The sequence below is a fragment of the Acomys minous genome (genome assembly GCF_964271855.1).
Source record: "Acomys minous genome assembly, chromosome: 10".
Lineage (NCBI taxonomy): Eukaryota > Metazoa > Chordata > Mammalia > Rodentia > Muridae > Acomys > Acomys minous.
Window position 1 is genome coordinate 108,087,529 of NC_140491.1, and position 18,537 is coordinate 108,106,065.

General features: G+C 41.7%; 2 protein-coding genes across 3 annotated transcripts in view; one reads left to right on the top strand and one right to left on the bottom strand.

Annotated features, from left to right (window-relative positions):
• Window positions 1–16,484, top strand: part of SP9 (Sp9 transcription factor) — a 33,018-nt gene extending 16,534 nt beyond the window's left edge. Inside the window, exon 3 of the transcript XR_014782373.1 lies at window positions 7,530–16,484. The gene's annotated coding sequence lies outside the window, so the exon portion shown is untranslated. The remainder of the gene's footprint in view (window positions 1–7,529) is intronic.
• The window catches only part of CIRSR (corepressor of RBPJ and splicing regulator), a 29,183-nt gene that overhangs the window by 4,314 nt on the left and 6,332 nt on the right, over window positions 1–18,537 (bottom strand). For both annotated transcript variants that reach the window (XM_084797985.1, XM_084797986.1), the window contains one exon: window positions 17,387–17,504. In XM_084797985.1, the coding sequence (XP_084654111.1) occupies window positions 17,387–17,504 (118 nt within the window). The remainder of the gene's footprint in view (window positions 1–17,386; window positions 17,505–18,537) is intronic.

The following is an 18,537-nucleotide window of genomic DNA, read 5'->3' on the forward strand; positions in this document are numbered from 1 at the left end:
CACACAGCCTCAGAAGAGGTCTCAATAATATAATGTGGTAGGAGAGAGCTGCTGCCAGCCAAGACTTTATACGACAAGATGGGGGATAGAGAAGCATCTGGAAACAGATTTTTAATTTGTTGATCAAATAGTTTGATCTTTCTCTCCCTCTTTTTGGTCTTTTGCCACTTATCCGAATGCTCAGCAGCATGCTATTCTGAAAGCCAAAGCTACGGAGTCCGTCTCTCCACCTGTCAACAGCGGTCAGGCACAGGCTGTGTGTGTGTTCTACTTGCACACCTGCTGCTCTGCATCCTACGTATGAGGCACATAATGGGGGAACTGCCCATGACTAGAGTATGAGGACTAAAACTAATTTCTATGGATCATTTTACTTAATTTTCTTGATAGCATTAATTAGACCTTAAGTAAAATTTGATTTTTAAATATTAGTTGGCTCTGGGTGGCAAAAAAGTACTCATAAAACTAATAGCTTTAAATAAGTAACAACGTTCTCTTTGGTGGTTTTCCATGTCTCATCTATAGGAACATAATTTTATAAAGCACAGAATGGCCTTATTACTAAAATTATATTTGCCTGTCAACAACTTGAATTGATGTCAGACAAACTCAGAAAGCATGTACGCTGGGCTGGGGTTGGAGGCCAGGGCTAGAGCACTTGAGCAGCCTGGACAGGATTTTGGGTTGGGTTCCCAGAAACACACACACACAAAGCCAATTATGGTAAGGCTTAGGAGCTTGGCCCTTAGGTTAAGAGGGTACTTTTAATTTTTTAATTAACTTCATCACAGGATGGGTAATTTAGAGACAATGCTTTCAGTAATTCTAACTACCTGAAAATGATCTTTGCCATGTGTCAATAATAAAATGATAAAACAAACAGTACTGTTTAGCAAGCCCTTCCACGAGGTGGACTGGTAGTGCCATGTGCAGTGGCACACCAACAACAGTTCTCATGGGAACAGCATCCATGCTACTTTTGACTATTTTATGATACTCTTTAAAATCATAAAAATGCTCTTGAAGGAACCCTCTCACACTCTTTACAGGTACGTGAATGAGTGTGGAGGTCAGCCCTTCCACCACACGGGCTCCGGGGGTCACACTCAGGCCATCAGGTGAAGTAGCATCTGGATGGCCCCAGTCGTTTTTTTGCACAAGGGACTGAACCTCACACTTGCTAATCTACCATTCTGCCACTATGGGTATCTCACCAGCCCAGAACCAAGTGTTGTTCCCAGATTCTTGTACTTAAACCTCCTGCTGTCAAAAGCTTGAGGTTTAAAGTTCTTGGTTTAGAAGATGTGACAAGGCAGGTTTAATTAAGATATATTTAGCAAGACATTTTTATACTTTCCATGTCACTGTGACAGAGGCTATGTAGAATTATGCTGACAAAAGTAACTCTAGCTCTTTGAAAAGTCAAAACAGACAGAATAAATACATGTGCACGTGTTTCTGTATAACAAACAGATAAACCTGTATGTTTCTGCATACAGGATTCTCTCCCTTGACCACCCTCTGACAGGATCTCAACACTACAGCTCAGGAGGCTAAATACATAGCAAAGGTGTGAGATATCACCCCTACCAAAACAGGCACACTCATAAAATAGGCTGTCTAACGAGTATCTTCGAAGTGTGGTAGCGCATGCCTTTAATCCCAGCACTCAGGAGGCAGAGGCAAGTGGACTGCTGTGAGTTCGAGGCTAGCCTGGTCTACAGAGTGAGTCCAGGACAGCCAAGGCTACACAGAGAAACCCTGTCTCGAAAAACCAAAAACCAATCAATCAACCAACCAAACAAATAAAACAAGTATCTTCAAATACAAAATAAGTACCTCTTAATGTCTGTTAAATTACAGCTGGATATGAGTCATAGAGATGCTTGCCTTCTTCTTAAATCTACAGTGCCAGAATTCATTAGAGAGTTTTTAAGGAGGCCAACTATTCTTGTTTATTTGTTTTCAAGACAAGGTCTCATGTAGTCCCAAATAGTCTTGAACCCTTCATACTGCCATACCTCTGCCTCCTGAGAGCTAGGGCTGAAGGCACAGCCTCGTGTCACAAGCAAACCCAGGGCTTCTGCATGCTGGGCAAGGCCTCAGTCTAGGCTGTTGTAACATGTGTGCCTGTGAAGCTTCAGAATCCGAGCCAATTGGGCTTGGCCTCCACAACAAGAAAAAGCCCCAGTCCACCCCAGGAAGGCAGCCCACGGAGCAACTGCTCTACACACTCACTTATTCTTAGCCTTCCTTTACTGTGAACTGTGTCAAAGCACTGATTAGATGCTGCTGCTTAGCTCATGTCCCAACTACATCCAAACTATTCTAGAAAAAATATGCGTGTAATCTGTGCCTTAAAGAAGAGAAGAAATCCCAGGAAGTGAAATATGTTGTACAAGATTACATTTGCAAAGGGCTTTACTTATTAAAGGTGGTTATTTTTTAGAAATAGACAATTTCAAGGAGAGGTAAACTGCTCTACACTAAGACAGGCATTTCATTAGACAGTCATATAGAAACTCGGAAGTTTTAAACTGGGGTCAGGATACGTGCCTGTAGACCCCGCACACAGGTGTAGAAGGAGTTCACAGTCTCCTCTAGCTGCTTTCTGGCTAGCCTGAGTAACCCAAGAACGGCCCTATCTCAAAAAGCTAAACACAAACATAATAGTACAAAGTAAAGGAGTTTTACAAAGGAAGGCTGAGGTCTGAGGCAGTTAGAGGACAGCACAGGTCATGCCGAAGACACACCTGTACTCCACCGCTTGCTCAGTCCACAGCAGTTCAGCTTTCTTTTTAAAGAAAGCATCGCTGCTGTACCCCCTCTGCCCCCAGAACTCAGTATGCATCCCAAATACGGCTTTAAACTTCGAATATTCCCACTTCAGCCTCCTGAGTACTGGATCAAATGAATATTTCTATGATTTATGGCATCAAATGAAAGGAGGGTAGTGAGCAAACCAGTGTTAGAAAAGCCTTTCCTGGGCCAAGGAGATAGCTCCGTCAGTGTAAGGGTCAGACTTCAACCCCAGAGCCCACGTGAAAGAAAAGGCATGCATTTGGGGGTTCTGTTTTGCTTTTTGAGACAGGGTTTCTAGGGAACCACAGCTCTTCCCTTCCTTCTTACAAGGGCACATAGGGACACTAGTTACAGCACACTACTCAGAGAGCGCTAGCTAGTGCGGATTATCAAAAACTATCTTATACTTACATCCAACTTCTTACTGTGCCATAACAGTTTTGCTTTTAGGAAAGCTTGTGGAGGGGCTGGAGAGTGCTTGCTGCTCTGGTGGACGATGTGGGTCCCAGAACCCACATGGAAGCTTACAACAGGCTTTTAACACCAGAGCCAGGGCATCTGATACCCCTCTGACCTCCATGGGCACAAGACATGAACATGGTACGCATACGTACATGCAGGCACTCACACATACATACTAGAAAAAAATACCCAGAAAGCTTAATTAAAAAAACAAAAACAAAAGAAAAGATTAAAATGTAGGGGGGACTAGGAGGAGAGGAGAGAGGGTGCTAGGATCAGGATGTAAAGTCATTAAAAAAATAAATACATGGAAGAAGAAAAAGATCAAAGACTAAAGCAGAAGCTGGGTATAGTGGTGGACACCTTTAATCCCAGCTCGTGGTTTGAGGCCAGCCTGGCTTACTGAGTGAATCCCCAAACAGCAAAAGATCCAGAGAAACCCATCTCAAAAACCAAAACAGGAAAAAGGGGGGGGGGGGAAGACTGAAAATGAGAAAAAGATATAATAAAAACAAGGTATAATAACATAAATTACAAAAGTGCCATAATGAAACCCATCACTCTGTACGCTAACAGTAAGAACAATGGGGGAAAAGCATGGATGTAGCAGGAACATGTAGCTTAAGTCCCAGGAAAAAGTGAAAAAGGCTATTAATAAAGTGTGTGGGTGATGTTTATTTATAAAGATGGGGATGTTCTATGTATGATTTTCTAAAGGTTATGTAAGAACCAACTGTACTGAACTGCATTAACCTGTGCCGTCCGCAGGATTGTCCTGACACACTGCCAGTTCACCGGAGAGGAGGTTGGAGACAACAGGGCTCCTTACTGCTCTTACCCCAAAGTTCATCTGAAGACTGCTCACTCTTAGGACATAGAATATACAGGAAAATTAAACACTTATGTGGCTGAAAAGTACAAAGGCAACAAAATATGAAACTATCCTTATTGCATGCTAGTCAAAATTACTTTTTGTTAGAAACAACTTTGCCTTACAGAATCAATATAAAGACCTATGACGTATTTGATTAGATCTTTATTACTTATGTTTCCAACTTAATTTACAATAAAGCTAATTCACATGCCGAAGGGATTGTCGAGACTTCTCTGTGTTGTGAGATCACAAAGCATCAGAACTTGCTATTCAACTTTAAATTGATTACAGGAATATAAATGCTCTGGTTACAGTGAGCCCCAAAACAATACACCGAGGGCTAGGGATGCGGCTCAGTTGGTGGAGTCTTGATTGGCACCTGTGAAGACCTTGCTTGGTCTGATCCCTAGCACACCATACACTGGACACGGTGCTGATGCCTGTAATTTGTGATCAATCCAGGGTCATCCATGGCTACACAGTGAACTGGAGGCCAGCCAGAGCTGTATGAGATCCTGTCTCAAAATGCCAGTGAGGGAAGGAAGGAGAGTACACTATACATGATGCTCAGGAGCAGGAAAAGCAGATTAGGAGTTAGTGCCTCCGGGAGGAGGCCAGCTGGAAAGGGCAAACAGCGTTTTGCAGAGCGAAGGGAATGCTCTCCATCTTGTCTAGGATGTCATTAGGAGGCGCACACATCCGTCAAACTCAAATCCTGCACTCAAGAGTAGTGCATTTTACCTTAAACAGCTCTAAGAGGCTGGGTGTGGGGATGCACACTAATCCCAGCACTTGGGAGGCAGAGGCAGGCACATCTCTGTGAGCTAGAGGCCACCTTGCTCTGTGTAGCAAGTTCCACGTCAGCCAGGATCCTGTCTCACAAAAAGAGTTATAATAGTACATTAGACAAGAGTGATTGCTGAGTTGGGTTCGGTGGCACATGCCTGTAATCCCAGCACTCAGGGAGGCAGATAGGCAGATCTCTGGGAGTTCGAGGCCAGCCTGGTTCTACAAAATGAGTCCAGGACAGCCAAGGCTACACAGAGAAACCCTGTCTTGAGAAAGACAAAAAACAACAAAAAAGAGTGACTGCTGAGTGGTGGTACTAAGGACTCCACACTGCATCTACTATAAGGAGGGTGTTGCATGGAAAGTTTAAATTTCAGACACAGCGTAGATAATGATTTTTAAAAAATCTATCTTAATAAGATTTTAGGAGGGTCTTGTTCTATCTTCATGCTTGTGACACTTTTGAGAAAATTAGTTCATAAGAAAAGTACAACCTTCTACTGAGAAATCTGGTTGAAGAGATGGGATGACACCCTTTGATGTTCTGAGTGGCTAGTGACGCTTTTCTACCCGCACACTTGCCTAATCAACCGTTACCTGCTAACTGCACACTGCGCAAGAAAATGGGGATACAGAAATGTTAAGATATAGTTCGTATTTCAGAAAAACACATTCTCCAGGAGTAAACTAGCGACTCATTCTTAGACTCTCAGAGGCTTAGGAAAGAGGAAACGCAGGCGTTCTAAGTGGAGCATGGTGAAGGCTCACCGTATTCTCCGAATTTGACTTGGGCAGAAGATAAACCAAATGTCATTCTTTACCTGCACTGCCACAAGTTAATTTCCTTTACTTGACGGTCACAGAGGCTGACATAAACGAGACTTATGGGGCTGGGGAGATAGCTCAGTCAGTAAAGTGCTTTAAGGCAAGCACAAGGTCATGAGTTCAGATCTCCAGTGCTCATGTAAAAAGCTGAGGTGTGGTGCTACATGCCTGTAATCCCAGCACCAGGAGGGAGACAAAAGGATCTGTGGGGCTCAAGCCATGTGTCTGCCTGCACATACAGAGACTTGTGCTTGTGATCTGAGAAGCATGGCACTCTGTGAGCGTATGAGAGTGGTGTCCTCCATTAGTACCAGATATGCCTTTAACAAAAAGCAGAGCCGCTTATTGACTGAATAAGACTATAATTAATTTGTTGGCATCAGTAGAATTTCAAAGAACCACTTTAAAAATAATTTAGGAGCTGAAGAGATGATTCAGGGGTTGAGAGCATTTGTCCCTGCAGAGGACCTGGGTTTGGTTTCCAGCACATGGTGGCGTTCAAGCATCTGTAACTCCAGTACTAGGGGATCCAACACCATCATCTGACCTCTGCAGGCACCAGGCGCACATGTGCTACACAGATGTATATGCAGGCAAAACACTCACAAAGTAAGATAAATACATCCAAATAAAGAAAAACTATAAAATGACAAAAAAAGCAGAAGAAAGTAAAGGGCTGGTGGTTTGACTATGGCAGAGTGCATGCTGAGCACGGTGGATCTACAAAGGCTTGGGTCTAATCTTCAGGATGGGAAGGCGAGGGAGAGGGAGGGACGAGGGGTAAAGACTGACTTTTTAAAATATTAAAAGAAAAAGCTACCAATAAGGAATTCAACATCCAGTGAAATGTTTCAAAAGTAAATGAGAAGCAAAAAGCTCAGATCAAGCAGATGAATGAAAAATCTATTGGGAGCTAGACTCGGGTTATAGGAAATATTAACAATAGTTCTTCAGGGGAGGTTGGAGAAAGGGACATCCCACGCCGACAGTAAGCAGAAAAGCAGGAGCAGCAACGCTTATCTTGACACTAACAGAGTTCAAAGCAAGAGTCTTAATTAGGGTCACTAGTACTCTGCAGAGACACGGAAATTCTTATAAAAGCAAGCATTTAGGGGCTGGAGAGATGGCTCAGAGGTTAAGAGCACCGACTGCTCACCCAGAGGTCCTGAGTTCAATTCCCAGCAACCACATTGTGGCTTACAACCATCTATAATATGATCCAATGCCCTCTCTGGGGTGCAGGCATATATACAGACAGAGCACTGTATACATAATAAATAAATAAATAAATAAATAAATAAATAAATAAATAAATAAATAAATTTTTAAAAAAGAAAGCATTTAATTTGGGCTTGCTTACAGTTTCATTGATAATGGTGATGCATGATGGCGCGCAGGCAGATGCAGCACTGGAGAAGTAGCTAAGAGCTCTACATCCAGATCCACAAGGAAGCAGGAGAGAGAGACACTGCTTGGGCTTCTGAAACCTCAAAGTACACTCCCAGTGCTACACCTCCTCCAACAAAGCCACGCCTCCTAATCCTCCTCAAGCAATGCTACTCCCTGATGGCTAAGCATTCAAGCATATGAGCCTATGGGCGGCCATTCTTATTCAAGCAACCCTAGCAAGGACAACTATTAAGGATGAGGAGAGGCATTATAATGGCAAAGGAGCAATTTCCTAAAAAGATCCAATAATCTGAAACATGTACATACCTAATGACAGTATCAAAATGTGTGAGGGAAAACTGATAGACATGCTTTGATTTGTTTTTAGAAACAGGCAAAGCCATGGTTACTTTTGAAGACTCTGACACCCTTCTACCAGTTGACAGATCCCCCAGGCAAAAAATCAGGAGGCAACAGTGAACTGACCCAAGCAACGGATCTACGTGACTTCGATCCTACCCAGCAGTAGAGAGACATGTGCTTTTCCCACAGCAAAGTATGGTGTTCACCGAACAATAAATATTCTGGGCCACACAGCTGAACAAATGGTAAAAGAATGGAAAGTGCACAAGGCCTGCTCTCAGATCACAAAACGTAAACGAGAAACCTGCAAGAGGACAACAGCTGGAATATTTCACACTAACACACAGCGAGAAGGCGTCACGAGAGAGTAAAAAAGTGTTCTGAGTTAAGGAAAATAAAAACATGCCAGCTTTCCACTAACAGAATCTGGCTGGTGTACAAACAGTATGTATCTGGCTGGTGGGATGGAGTCCGTGTTGGCAACTCTTGCTATGCCAGCTTGACAAACTGAGTTTGACAGGTGGGACCCACATAAAGGTGAAAGGAGAGATGCAATCCCACAAACAGTAGTTTAAAGAAAACAGCAAAGCTGACAAGACAGCTTATGTTACTAGGGTAGCCAAGAGTGAGCCAAGACAGCTCAGGTTATGGAGGCGGCTAGGAATGGTGGCTAGACATGTCAGAAAGATAAACCATGTGAGCAGAGGGCTGAGCTTTGAGCCTGGAGGAACAGAGCTCTGGGAAAGATAAAGGGGATGGAGACAGAGTTCAATTATGGTACATGATCTAATCTATGTAATTAAACCACCAATAAGAACCCTTAGCAGGGAAGGTGAGCTTCCCTGGTTAAGCCCACATACAGCACACCGCTCCACAGCAGTGCACCTCTCTGCAGGAAGCACGTGGACGTCTCAGGGTTGTTCTCACACCTTGCTCTTTGTAGCTCTTCTACTGCTGTTTTGCTGGGCATCCTTCCTGCTATAAACTGTAGTGCTAAGAAGAACACTTCCCTCAGTCAGTAATCGTGGGCTGCCCTAGAGGGCATCCTGACTGGCAAGACCTCTGTGAGTAGTCTGGAACTCCCAGTCCTGTAGAACTTGCTGTCCTAGATCAAGCGGGTCTTTTTGAGAAGTTTTGACCTAACTCTGGGCAGTTAGTGTCAGAAATCACTAAATAGAGAAAAAACCCAAAACACTAAAGTCCTAAACCACTGAAATAAAATTTATTAAAAAAAAAATAACATGCTTAGAGAGATAATTATACTATTGAATGCACACTTTAGAAAAATAAGAAGGATTTAAAATTAAGCTATGCGGCTCAGTGGTAAAGGCGCTTGCAGCCTAATGACCTCGGCTCACTCTAGGATACACACAGTAGGAGACAACTGGCCCTCCCCCTAGCTGGCCTCTGACCACCGCATTATATGCACACTCACACACAGAATCAACGTGTAGGAACGCGTGTCTGAATCAGTTCTGGGGCTACAGGTATAGCGCAATGGTATCACACCTGCTAGTATGTGTTAAGGCTATGGGTAGATCTGCAGCATCTCAAAAAAGCCCAATCCCAAACCAAAACCAAATGCGTACCTTAAAGAGCAACTAATTAGGCCAGGTGATGGTGGGGCACACCTCTAATCCCAGCACTTCGGAGGCACAGGCAGGCAGATCTCTGAGTTCAAGGATAGTCAAGGCTGCACAGAAAAACCCTGTCTTGAAAAAGCAAAAGCAACAAAACAAACCAAAACAAACAACAACAACAAAAAACCAAATTAAACTCAGTAAGAAATAAAACTGAAAACAGAAATATAGGAGAGAAAAATTCACCACACTGAAAGCTACTCTCTAGAAAGAGCACGAAACTGAAAAAGCATCAGCCAGGCTAACCAAGGAAAGAGCGGGGACACAATGACTAATAATAGCAAGGAAGGAAGGGACACCACTAATGTCCCGTGTACCGGAAAGGAATAAAGGAATAGGATAAAGAGTCCTGTGTTTTGGGGTTGTATTTATATAAACTGAGCCAAATGCCTTAGAGTACAAACACCTAAGAACATTCACTAGAGAGTTATTAGATGGTGCGATCTGGAGATAGGGAGCTTCGGGCCCACATGGGTTTACTAGCTACACCTACCTAACAACTAACGGAGACTATAAACGGATAAAACGGATAAAAAACGCCGAGGGCCAGTATCTCTTGTGAACATAGATATCATTTAGCAAATTGATTCCAATAATGTATAAAAACAATGTATACCACAACCAAGTGGGATTTAATCCAGATATGCAAGGCTCGTTCCACATTTGAAAATCAATTCAAGTGGCTGAGTGTGGTGTGTGCACCTGAGGCAAGAGAATCCAAAGTTTGAGGTTAGTCAGAACTGCACAGTAAGGTTTGAATCCAGTCTGTTAAAAAAAAATAAAAATAAAAACAAAAACAAATGTGAGCCAGGTGTGGTGGCACACGCCTTTAATCGCAGCACTCGGGAGGCAGAGGCAGGCAGATCACGGTGAGTTCAAGGCCAGCCCAGTCTACAAAGTGAGCCCAGAACACCTGAGGCTACACAGAGAAAATCTGTTTTGAAAAACCAAAAAACCAAATGTACAAAATTAATTAAGGTAATCCATCAGGCTAAAAAGGAAACCCATATGATCATATACTACATTTATAAATAATAAAGTTGAATGTTTCTAAATGGTGCATCTCATTGATCCATAATTCTAAAAAAACCAGTGACTGGCATTATCAGAGCTTTAGGACTGGCTAAGTTAAACGGTGGGCCTGATGGGTGGCTGAGGCTGGCATCAAACACTCCCGTGCTTCAGCCCTTCTGCACAGTGTCTGCTTAGAGCCAGCATCTGCATCCTAAAGACAGAAGCCTCATAGTCAAACAAGCCAGGATATGCAAAGTCTTACCTAGGAAAAGGAAGCACTTAAAAAATAGTGTCACTTTTTTATTTCATGAAGACAACCTAACCTACTGTTTTACAGGTAAATACACATAAACCTGTTTCTCGGTGGACTAGGCTTATTATCATGACAATTCACACTGCAGGGTAAGCTCTAGGAAACGGTAGTCCATGGAAGAGAGGATATCTCCAAACAAGCAGATTTACAGGCATAAAGCAGATCAGTGGCTGCCTTCCCGTTGGGACTAACGGGGAATGAAGCTAGAGGGTGAGTTTCTTCTTGGGGTCGTGAAAACATCGTAGACTTGGCTGCTGTGAATACAACTCTGCAACTGTGTTAGAAACCACAGAACTGAACTGCTTATTTGAAATTATAGCTCAATAAAGTTGATTTTAAAAGGACTTGCTATTTCCCACTCTACTTTTTCAAAATAAGTTTAATTGTAATATACATTAAAAGCTAAGAGTCAGTAGGAAAAAACCAAGGTGACAGGGCAGGGATAGTTTCAGATGGCAGAGTGGCTCCCAGTGTGCATGAGGCGCTGAGTCTGAGCCCCACCCTGCATACACCAGGAGTGGTGGCTCCTGCCTGTCATCCCAGCACTCAGGAGGAGGAGGCGGCAGAAGGACCAGGGTTCGAGGTAATGCTTGGCTACATATGGAGGTAAAGCCAGGCTCAGACCACATGCTATATTGTTAGGAAGAAAGAAAGAAAAGCTACCCAGTATAGAATACATGTGTGCTAGCCATTGAATTACACTGTGGGAAAAGTACTTTATAAGAAGCCATTCACTACTGAAGCTCACAAGTTTCGGAGGTAATTTTGAAGTGTCTGGAGTGGATGGAAACTTACAAACTTAAGATGATCTTATCAGCAGAAAAGATATTCTAAACCAGCTTAGCCCAAAGAAGCATTTTGATTGCCTAATTTAACTCTGTAAAGGAGAAGTAAGTCTTATAGCTGGTCTCCGTAAACCTCACAGCTGGAATATTCTAACAGCACCTTTCAGTTTCCAGTGATCAAAGTAAGTTACTTTATATACTATACCAAGAATTTCATAATAGAAATAATGTAGCACCAGGGGGTGTGGTTATCATGAAATAATTACACTCCTGGGAGATTACAGGCACAAGGCTGTACCCCAGGGGTGTGATTATCCCATGATAACCACATCCACTGAAATTGCCTTATTGCAAAAATAATCTCTATTCACTGGCGGGACATTATTCAATAGGTGATTTTTTTTTAAATGAAAAGACATTTTTAGCTTGAATCAGCAAGTGGATTAGGAAATTGGTCAGTTTATGTTTTACTGCATTCAGATTCAGAACACATCGCCATTGTCTGCCTTCCTCTTTGATACAGCAGTGTTGTGGTTTTGTTTTGGAGGAGCTCTTAAGAGCTCCTCTTAGCTTTCATTAAGTGCTAGTGCTAAGTTCAGGTCGGACTTTGAAGGCATTGTTAATGGAGCAACATGATTTAAAATACCCAGTCCCCTAGGTATAATTTTTAATTCTTCCAAAACAATGTTCATTAAAAAAAATAGAAATGTGATTTACTTTCACTGTTGGAGATATAGTTAAGAAAAAATATAAGGCAAAGTATCTTAAGCAATCCTAACAGTCAAATACAAACACTGTTAACATTTTGGTCCTTTTCTTCCAACACTTTTTCCAAATTATGTATTTCACTCTAAGCCTACCCATAGATAAGAGAAACATAAGTCTAACCACTTCTAAATTAATTAATTAATTAAAAGTGCTATGGTGCTGGGGCTCAAATCCGGGGTATTGTGTACTGTAGGCACTGTTACCACTGAACTCTGGTCTTTTTATTCTATTTATTTATTTATTTATTTTTGTTTTGTTTTTTTTGAGACAGGGTTTCTGTGTGTAGCCTTGGCTATTCTGGACTCAATTTGTACACCAGGATGGTCTCAAACTCACAGAGCTCCACCTGTCTCTGCCTCCCTGAGTGCTGGGATTAAAGGTGTGCGCCACCACACCTATGCCTAGCTCTAAGCTCTAGTCTTTGTGTTATAACCTGTCTTTTTATCTGACCAAGTGTTGTAAACAATATCTGTAAAGAAATCCTCATATTATCTTATTCATCTGTTGAGACAGGGTCTCACTGTGCATCCCTAATTAGCCTTGAAACCAGAGCTCTGATCACCTCTCCCGCCTAAGTGTTGAGATCTAAAGTGTGCACCACCAAGCCAGATTTTTTTCCCTCTTGTTTTAATTGCTGCACAGTACAGTAACAATGTTTATACTTACTCACTTAATAGCTTTTTATTAGGTACTCAGGCAATTTTTTTGCTCTGAATTATATAAAATCTGCAATGACATATCCATGATTATTTCCTTAGGGTAAAAATTTATGACTTTTGTAAGTTCCACAATTTAAGTCAACAGAAATAAGTAGTATCAAGTTGAATCTCAATTGTTTGTACTTGTGGTTTAAGCGGATGGTTCTCGGCCTTGATGATGCATCAAGTACAGATTAGGACTTTCTTTCAGAGTCTCAGTACGCAGTTCAACCTTTCTGCCTCGGCTTCTCAAGGACTGGCGTTAGCCTAGTCATGCCTAACTACACGGGAACTTGCATTAGTTCACAGAAGAGTAGCACAGACGGTGAACACACTGGTCTATTTTTATCTTCATTTAATCACAGAGCTCAGTGCCTTCAGACATTCTTAAGTGTACAGGATATAAAGAATCAAAATCTCTATGTATTTATGGTTCTTGTACTTATATCTTGCCAATTGGGAAGAAAAAAATTACAAATGGAAATTTCCTTAATATCACGTTTTTATAAAGACTGAGACAGGGATTAATTCAGTTTGCTAACTAGTTCTCATCATGAACACAGCCTTTACAACCCACTAGTACCTGCGTTCTCTTTAGCTATTCCAATTATTTTGAAAATGAGTTTAATATGGGAATATAAGGGAAAATATTAGTGTCCCAAAGACCATATGACATGCAATACCAAAAGGCAAATATTTTAAGCTTCTTTTCCAACTTTAATTAATCACACATTTAATATAAAATAAAAATTGCCTGTAATCTTACCAAATATTGACTATTTTCCTCTGTACTCTTCCAGTCCTAATTGACATGCGTGCAGGTTTATATTAGAATCACCGTACAGATTCAATCAGTGCACCTTAGCTCACCAACACACTAACAATTTTTCTTGCCTAGTTCCCTAGTACTAGATTAAGTTGCAAGTGAAAATGAGAAATGCTGAAAATACACCCCCTTTTAAAAAGCTCTTTCAGTACAGCTTTCATTTTCCTCCAAACTATTCCCTTCCCAAACAAGCAACACGCAGAGACCCACTATGCCGAGACATCAATTCTGCTTCTAACAGCCTTTCCACATCCAGATCGCAAGCACCACTGGGCACGTGTGGAGGACTTCCCTCTGCACACTCTCATTTAGGAGAGTTCTATGATGGGGTTGGAAGCTAAGATTAAAATATCTACTTATTCATCCGTGTGTGCGTGCACATGTGCCTGAGTGCAGGCTATTTGTGGGCACTGTGTTATATATGCAGTGATAGGGGAGGTCAAAGGACAGCACTGGATTCCCATGGACATGAGCAACAGGCAGTTGTGAGCCACTGTGTGGGTAGCCACTTCTACAGCTCCAGGAAGCTAGTATTTAGACAAAATATCTAAGTGATCCCATAGACCAGTAGTTCTCAACCTTCCTAATGTTTTGACCTTTTAAAAATACAGTTCCTCATGTTGTGGTGACCCCCAACAATACATTTTTTTATTTTTTCCCTTTTTTTGGTTTTTTGAGACAAGGTTTCACCATGTAGCCTTGGCTGTCTTGGACTCACTTTGTAGATCAGGCTAGCCTTGAACTCACAATGATCTGCCTGCCTCATCCTCCTGAGTGCTGGGATTAAAGGCGTGCGCCAACACATCCGGCAATAAATTATTTTTGCTGCTACTGCATAACTATAATTTTGCTGTTAGGAATCATAATGTAAAGATCTTGTTTTCCAATGGTCTTAGGTGACCCCCCTCCCCCCGCCTTCCTGTTGAAAACCACTGCCTTCAACTATTGAGTTAGGAAACACAGGCTGCAGCATGAACAGCCTGTCCACTTTTGTGAGAGCCATTTTCATCTGGTTCTGGTCATCTAAAGTGATCCGTTATATCTTTTGTGCTTTTGGTCAAGCTTTCCCCCTACACAAGGTCTACCTTGGCAAATAGATTTTCTCTTGTAGGAAAATCCATAGATAATCAGGTCTGTGTTCTTGGCTAGACTGAAAACTTGGAGCTATTTTCTGTGTTCTTGTATGGCATGTTAAAGTTTTAATCAAACAGTATGAGTAGAATATGTATCTTTTGTAAGTTAAAACACAAAATTTACTAGCTATGTGTACAATGCTAAATACATAGTTCAAAAAATTATTTGAGAAAGTCTTAAAAGGATTACGGTTCAACGGCAAGCATGGTAGCTTAGCCTGTAATTCTAGCACTGAGGCAGGAAGACTGCTACAATTTGAGGCCAGCCTGGGCTACACTTACATGGCAAAAGTACCTCCACACCGCCCACCTCCTCAGTAATTAATTTTTAAATAGGTATTCTACCAGGGCACTACATGGTCATGCCTGCATATATGCTAGATCAATGTTTATTTTACTAACTCCATACTGGTAACATTTGGGTTGCTGCTAATCTTTAATTACAAAACTTGTGTTTTTGCCCACTGAGACATCACCCTGCCCGTTTTTAATGTTCTTTTTTTATACACACTTTCAAATGGCACTCTAGAAAGAAAGACTGTTTATCAAAGTGTTTATTTCACCACTACTCCAAAACTGCATGTATAGTGCCTTTAAAATACAGAAAGAAGAGAACAAAGAAGAGGAAAAGTAGTTTTACAGATGCTTTAAAAATGATGGAAACTGGAATTATACTACTATTCTTCAGACAAGATCTCTCTATGTAGCCTTGCTTATTCTGGAACTCTCTATGTAAACCAGGTTGACCTCAAACACACAGCGATTCACCTGCCTCTGCCTCCTGAGTTCTGGGATTAAAGCTGTGTGCTACCATGCCTTGGTTATCCTTATTTTTTTTAATCAGGAGCAGAAAGTCATGTAAGTACTGTGACTCGCTTACTATTATAGAGTTACGTAGGTTATTTCCATGATGATCTATTGTAAGTCGGGTTTTGATGAAATACTAAGAAGGTACTGATGAATTTAAGTGAAAACTTCTCAGTTTTTTAATAAAAAGAACCAAGATGATTGATATAATCCACATCATACCAAATTTTCTTAGGTAGAAAGCAGTATGCACAAGATAAATAACTTTCAAGAGAAAGCCAATTTACCATGTTTCATATTTTTATTAAAAAACTCAGTTTTAAGCTTCATCTCTCAACTAAACAGAAATGGGAGTTTTCAGTCAAGCCTAGTTTTACAATCAGGAGAATCTAAATTTAAGAACAATTTTTGGACAGGGGAGATGGTTCAGCGAATAGTGTTTCCTTGGCAAGTACGAGGACCAGCATCCACATCCCCAGAAGCCATGCAAAGCCAGCAGCATATACCTGTGGCCTTAGCTGTGCTGAGAATGGCCCCCAGAGGCTCATACACTTAAATACTAGGGGCCCAGTTGTGAGAACTGTTTGGGAAGGATTAGGAGGTGTGTGTGCTGCCGTGCTTCTCGTCATGACGGTCATGGACTCCGGGCCTCTCAAATGGTAAGCCCCAAATAAACTCTTTGGTCTGTAAGTTCCATTCATTGGTAATGGGAATTACCCATTTACAGTAATAGAAAAGTAACTGAGACACTAGTGCTCCCACCTCAAGACAGAAGTGGAGACAGGAAACTGCCTGGAAGCTCATGAACTAGCCTGGAGTATGCAGCACCCAACCACAAATACAACTTGTTTCAAACAAGGTGGGGGGCAAGGACTGGATGACACCAAAGGTTGTCTTTTGATTTCCACATGTGCACCCTGACATGCATTCCTCCTGGCACTCACACATTTGCATTCATATACTCAAATGTGAACATACACAGGTGCACACACAGAGATGAACCATTTCTTCTAATTTCAGGCTACTAACATTAATAAACAACATGTTTAATGTCTCTTACTTTAAAATCAAACTTAGTGGGGCTGGAGAGATGAATGACTCAGTTGTTAAATCACTGCCCTTCAGGACCCATTAGGTTCCTAGCATCCATGTCAAACCACCTGTGACTCCAGCTCCAGGTGGCCTCCTGGGCCAGCTGCACAGGTGTGTGTATATGTATATGCACACACACCCACATAATACAAACATTAAAAACAAAACAAACAACCAAACAAAAAACCCCAGAGCAAAGCCCGGTGGCTCATGCCTTTAATCCAAGCACTCTGGAGGTAAAGACAGGGGGATGCCTGTGAGTTCAAAAGCAGCGTGGTCTAAACAGTGTGTTCCAGGTCGGCCAGGGCTACATAGTAAGAGCCTGTCTCCACAAAGCTATAATCTCAGCACTCAAGAGGCGGAGGCCTGATCAGTAGCTCAAGGCCATCTTTGGCTACGTATCGAATTTGGGGCCAGCCTGGCTTTTATTGAGATCTTGCTTAAAAATCACCACCACCACCACCACAACAAAAACCCCCAATAAGTGAATAAATAAAGAAACTTGGATAGAAAAATTAAACTCTATTATAGAGCACTTCAAATTTAACACAGAGAATAGAGTTCCCGCTCATCGTCTCTTTGCAGGTTAGCAGAGAGAGGCGGCGTGTGAGGGGCTGACCCTGAGCCCTGCACACTCCACAACACAGCACTCTACCACTTAGTGACTCCACGCGCTCTGATCATCCTATTGTGGGGGGTAAATTAAACTTATGTACAACAAAAGAACTTACCTTAAATAAAAATGTTATTTGATTTTTCCTTGTTTGACAAAATTCTAAAACAAATAAATGTTGTCTAATGCCTACCTGAGCCATCAGTAGGAACTGAACTTGCATTGATTCCAGAAAGACCAAACAAGGGGCATTCTCGATCTGTGTTCACATGACCCCACTTGTGACATTTAATACACCTTACATTTCGAACCTGAGAAATAATAAACATTATTTTGATCCTCAAATTCTAAGAGCCTAACGTCTAATTTAGGTTCCCCTACGCTACTTTTTTCCTTTTTTGCCTTGGAGACAGGGCCTCACCATGTAGCCCTGGCTGGCATGGAACTTGCTTTGGAGACAGGTTGGCCTGAATTCACAGACATCAACCTGCTTCTGCTTCTAGAGTGCTGGGATTAAAACGTGCACCACCACACTTTTGGCGAAATTACTTTTTAAAATGATCTCCAGGGAAAGAGACTCTGTAACTATGGTGAGGAATTCAATGTAAATACTAAAATCTTTTACTATAAATTTTGTCTGTAATCTAAGATGAATCCTATCTATGCCTCCTACAATAAAACAATGTTGTCCAAAAGGAAATGGTAAAATATCGCAAAGAATTACACCATGGTTTAACTTTAGGTTTTCTAATTTTAATATATCCATCTAAATATCCTGCCCCCACCTCCCTTTTCCACACAGGGTCTCCCTCTGTGGCTCAGGCCGAGCTTTCAATCTTCTTACCTCGCCTCCACTGTTCATGCATTGGAAAAAACAGGCCTGTACCACCACACCCAGCTACATTTCTTTTCTTTTTTAATTTTTTTATCTAGGCCCTCATAGCACACTGTGAAAGTACTTTTTCACTGAGCTATTACCTCTAGTCCTGAGGTTTCACATTTCTAAGATAGGAGTTAGCAAACTATTCTGTAAAATAAAAATGGTATTTTAAGCTGCTTATATTTGTGTGCAACTAAACTCTGCTGTTGTGACAGATGTGACAGGAGAGCTGCCACAGACAATGCACAGATGGCTAGGGCAATGTTTCCCACAGGGATCAGCCTTGGAGTGACAGTTGACTCTAAGTCAGTAACTCTGCGTTATTAGTGATCACATTATTATCCCTTCACTAGAGGACTTGATTCTCATCCAGTTCCATGTGCCTATTGCATTGCATGCTTTCACTGCACTCCTAGCATCTGACTAAGTGTAAACCAAGTTCTTTTTTAGCTTAAATGCTGTGA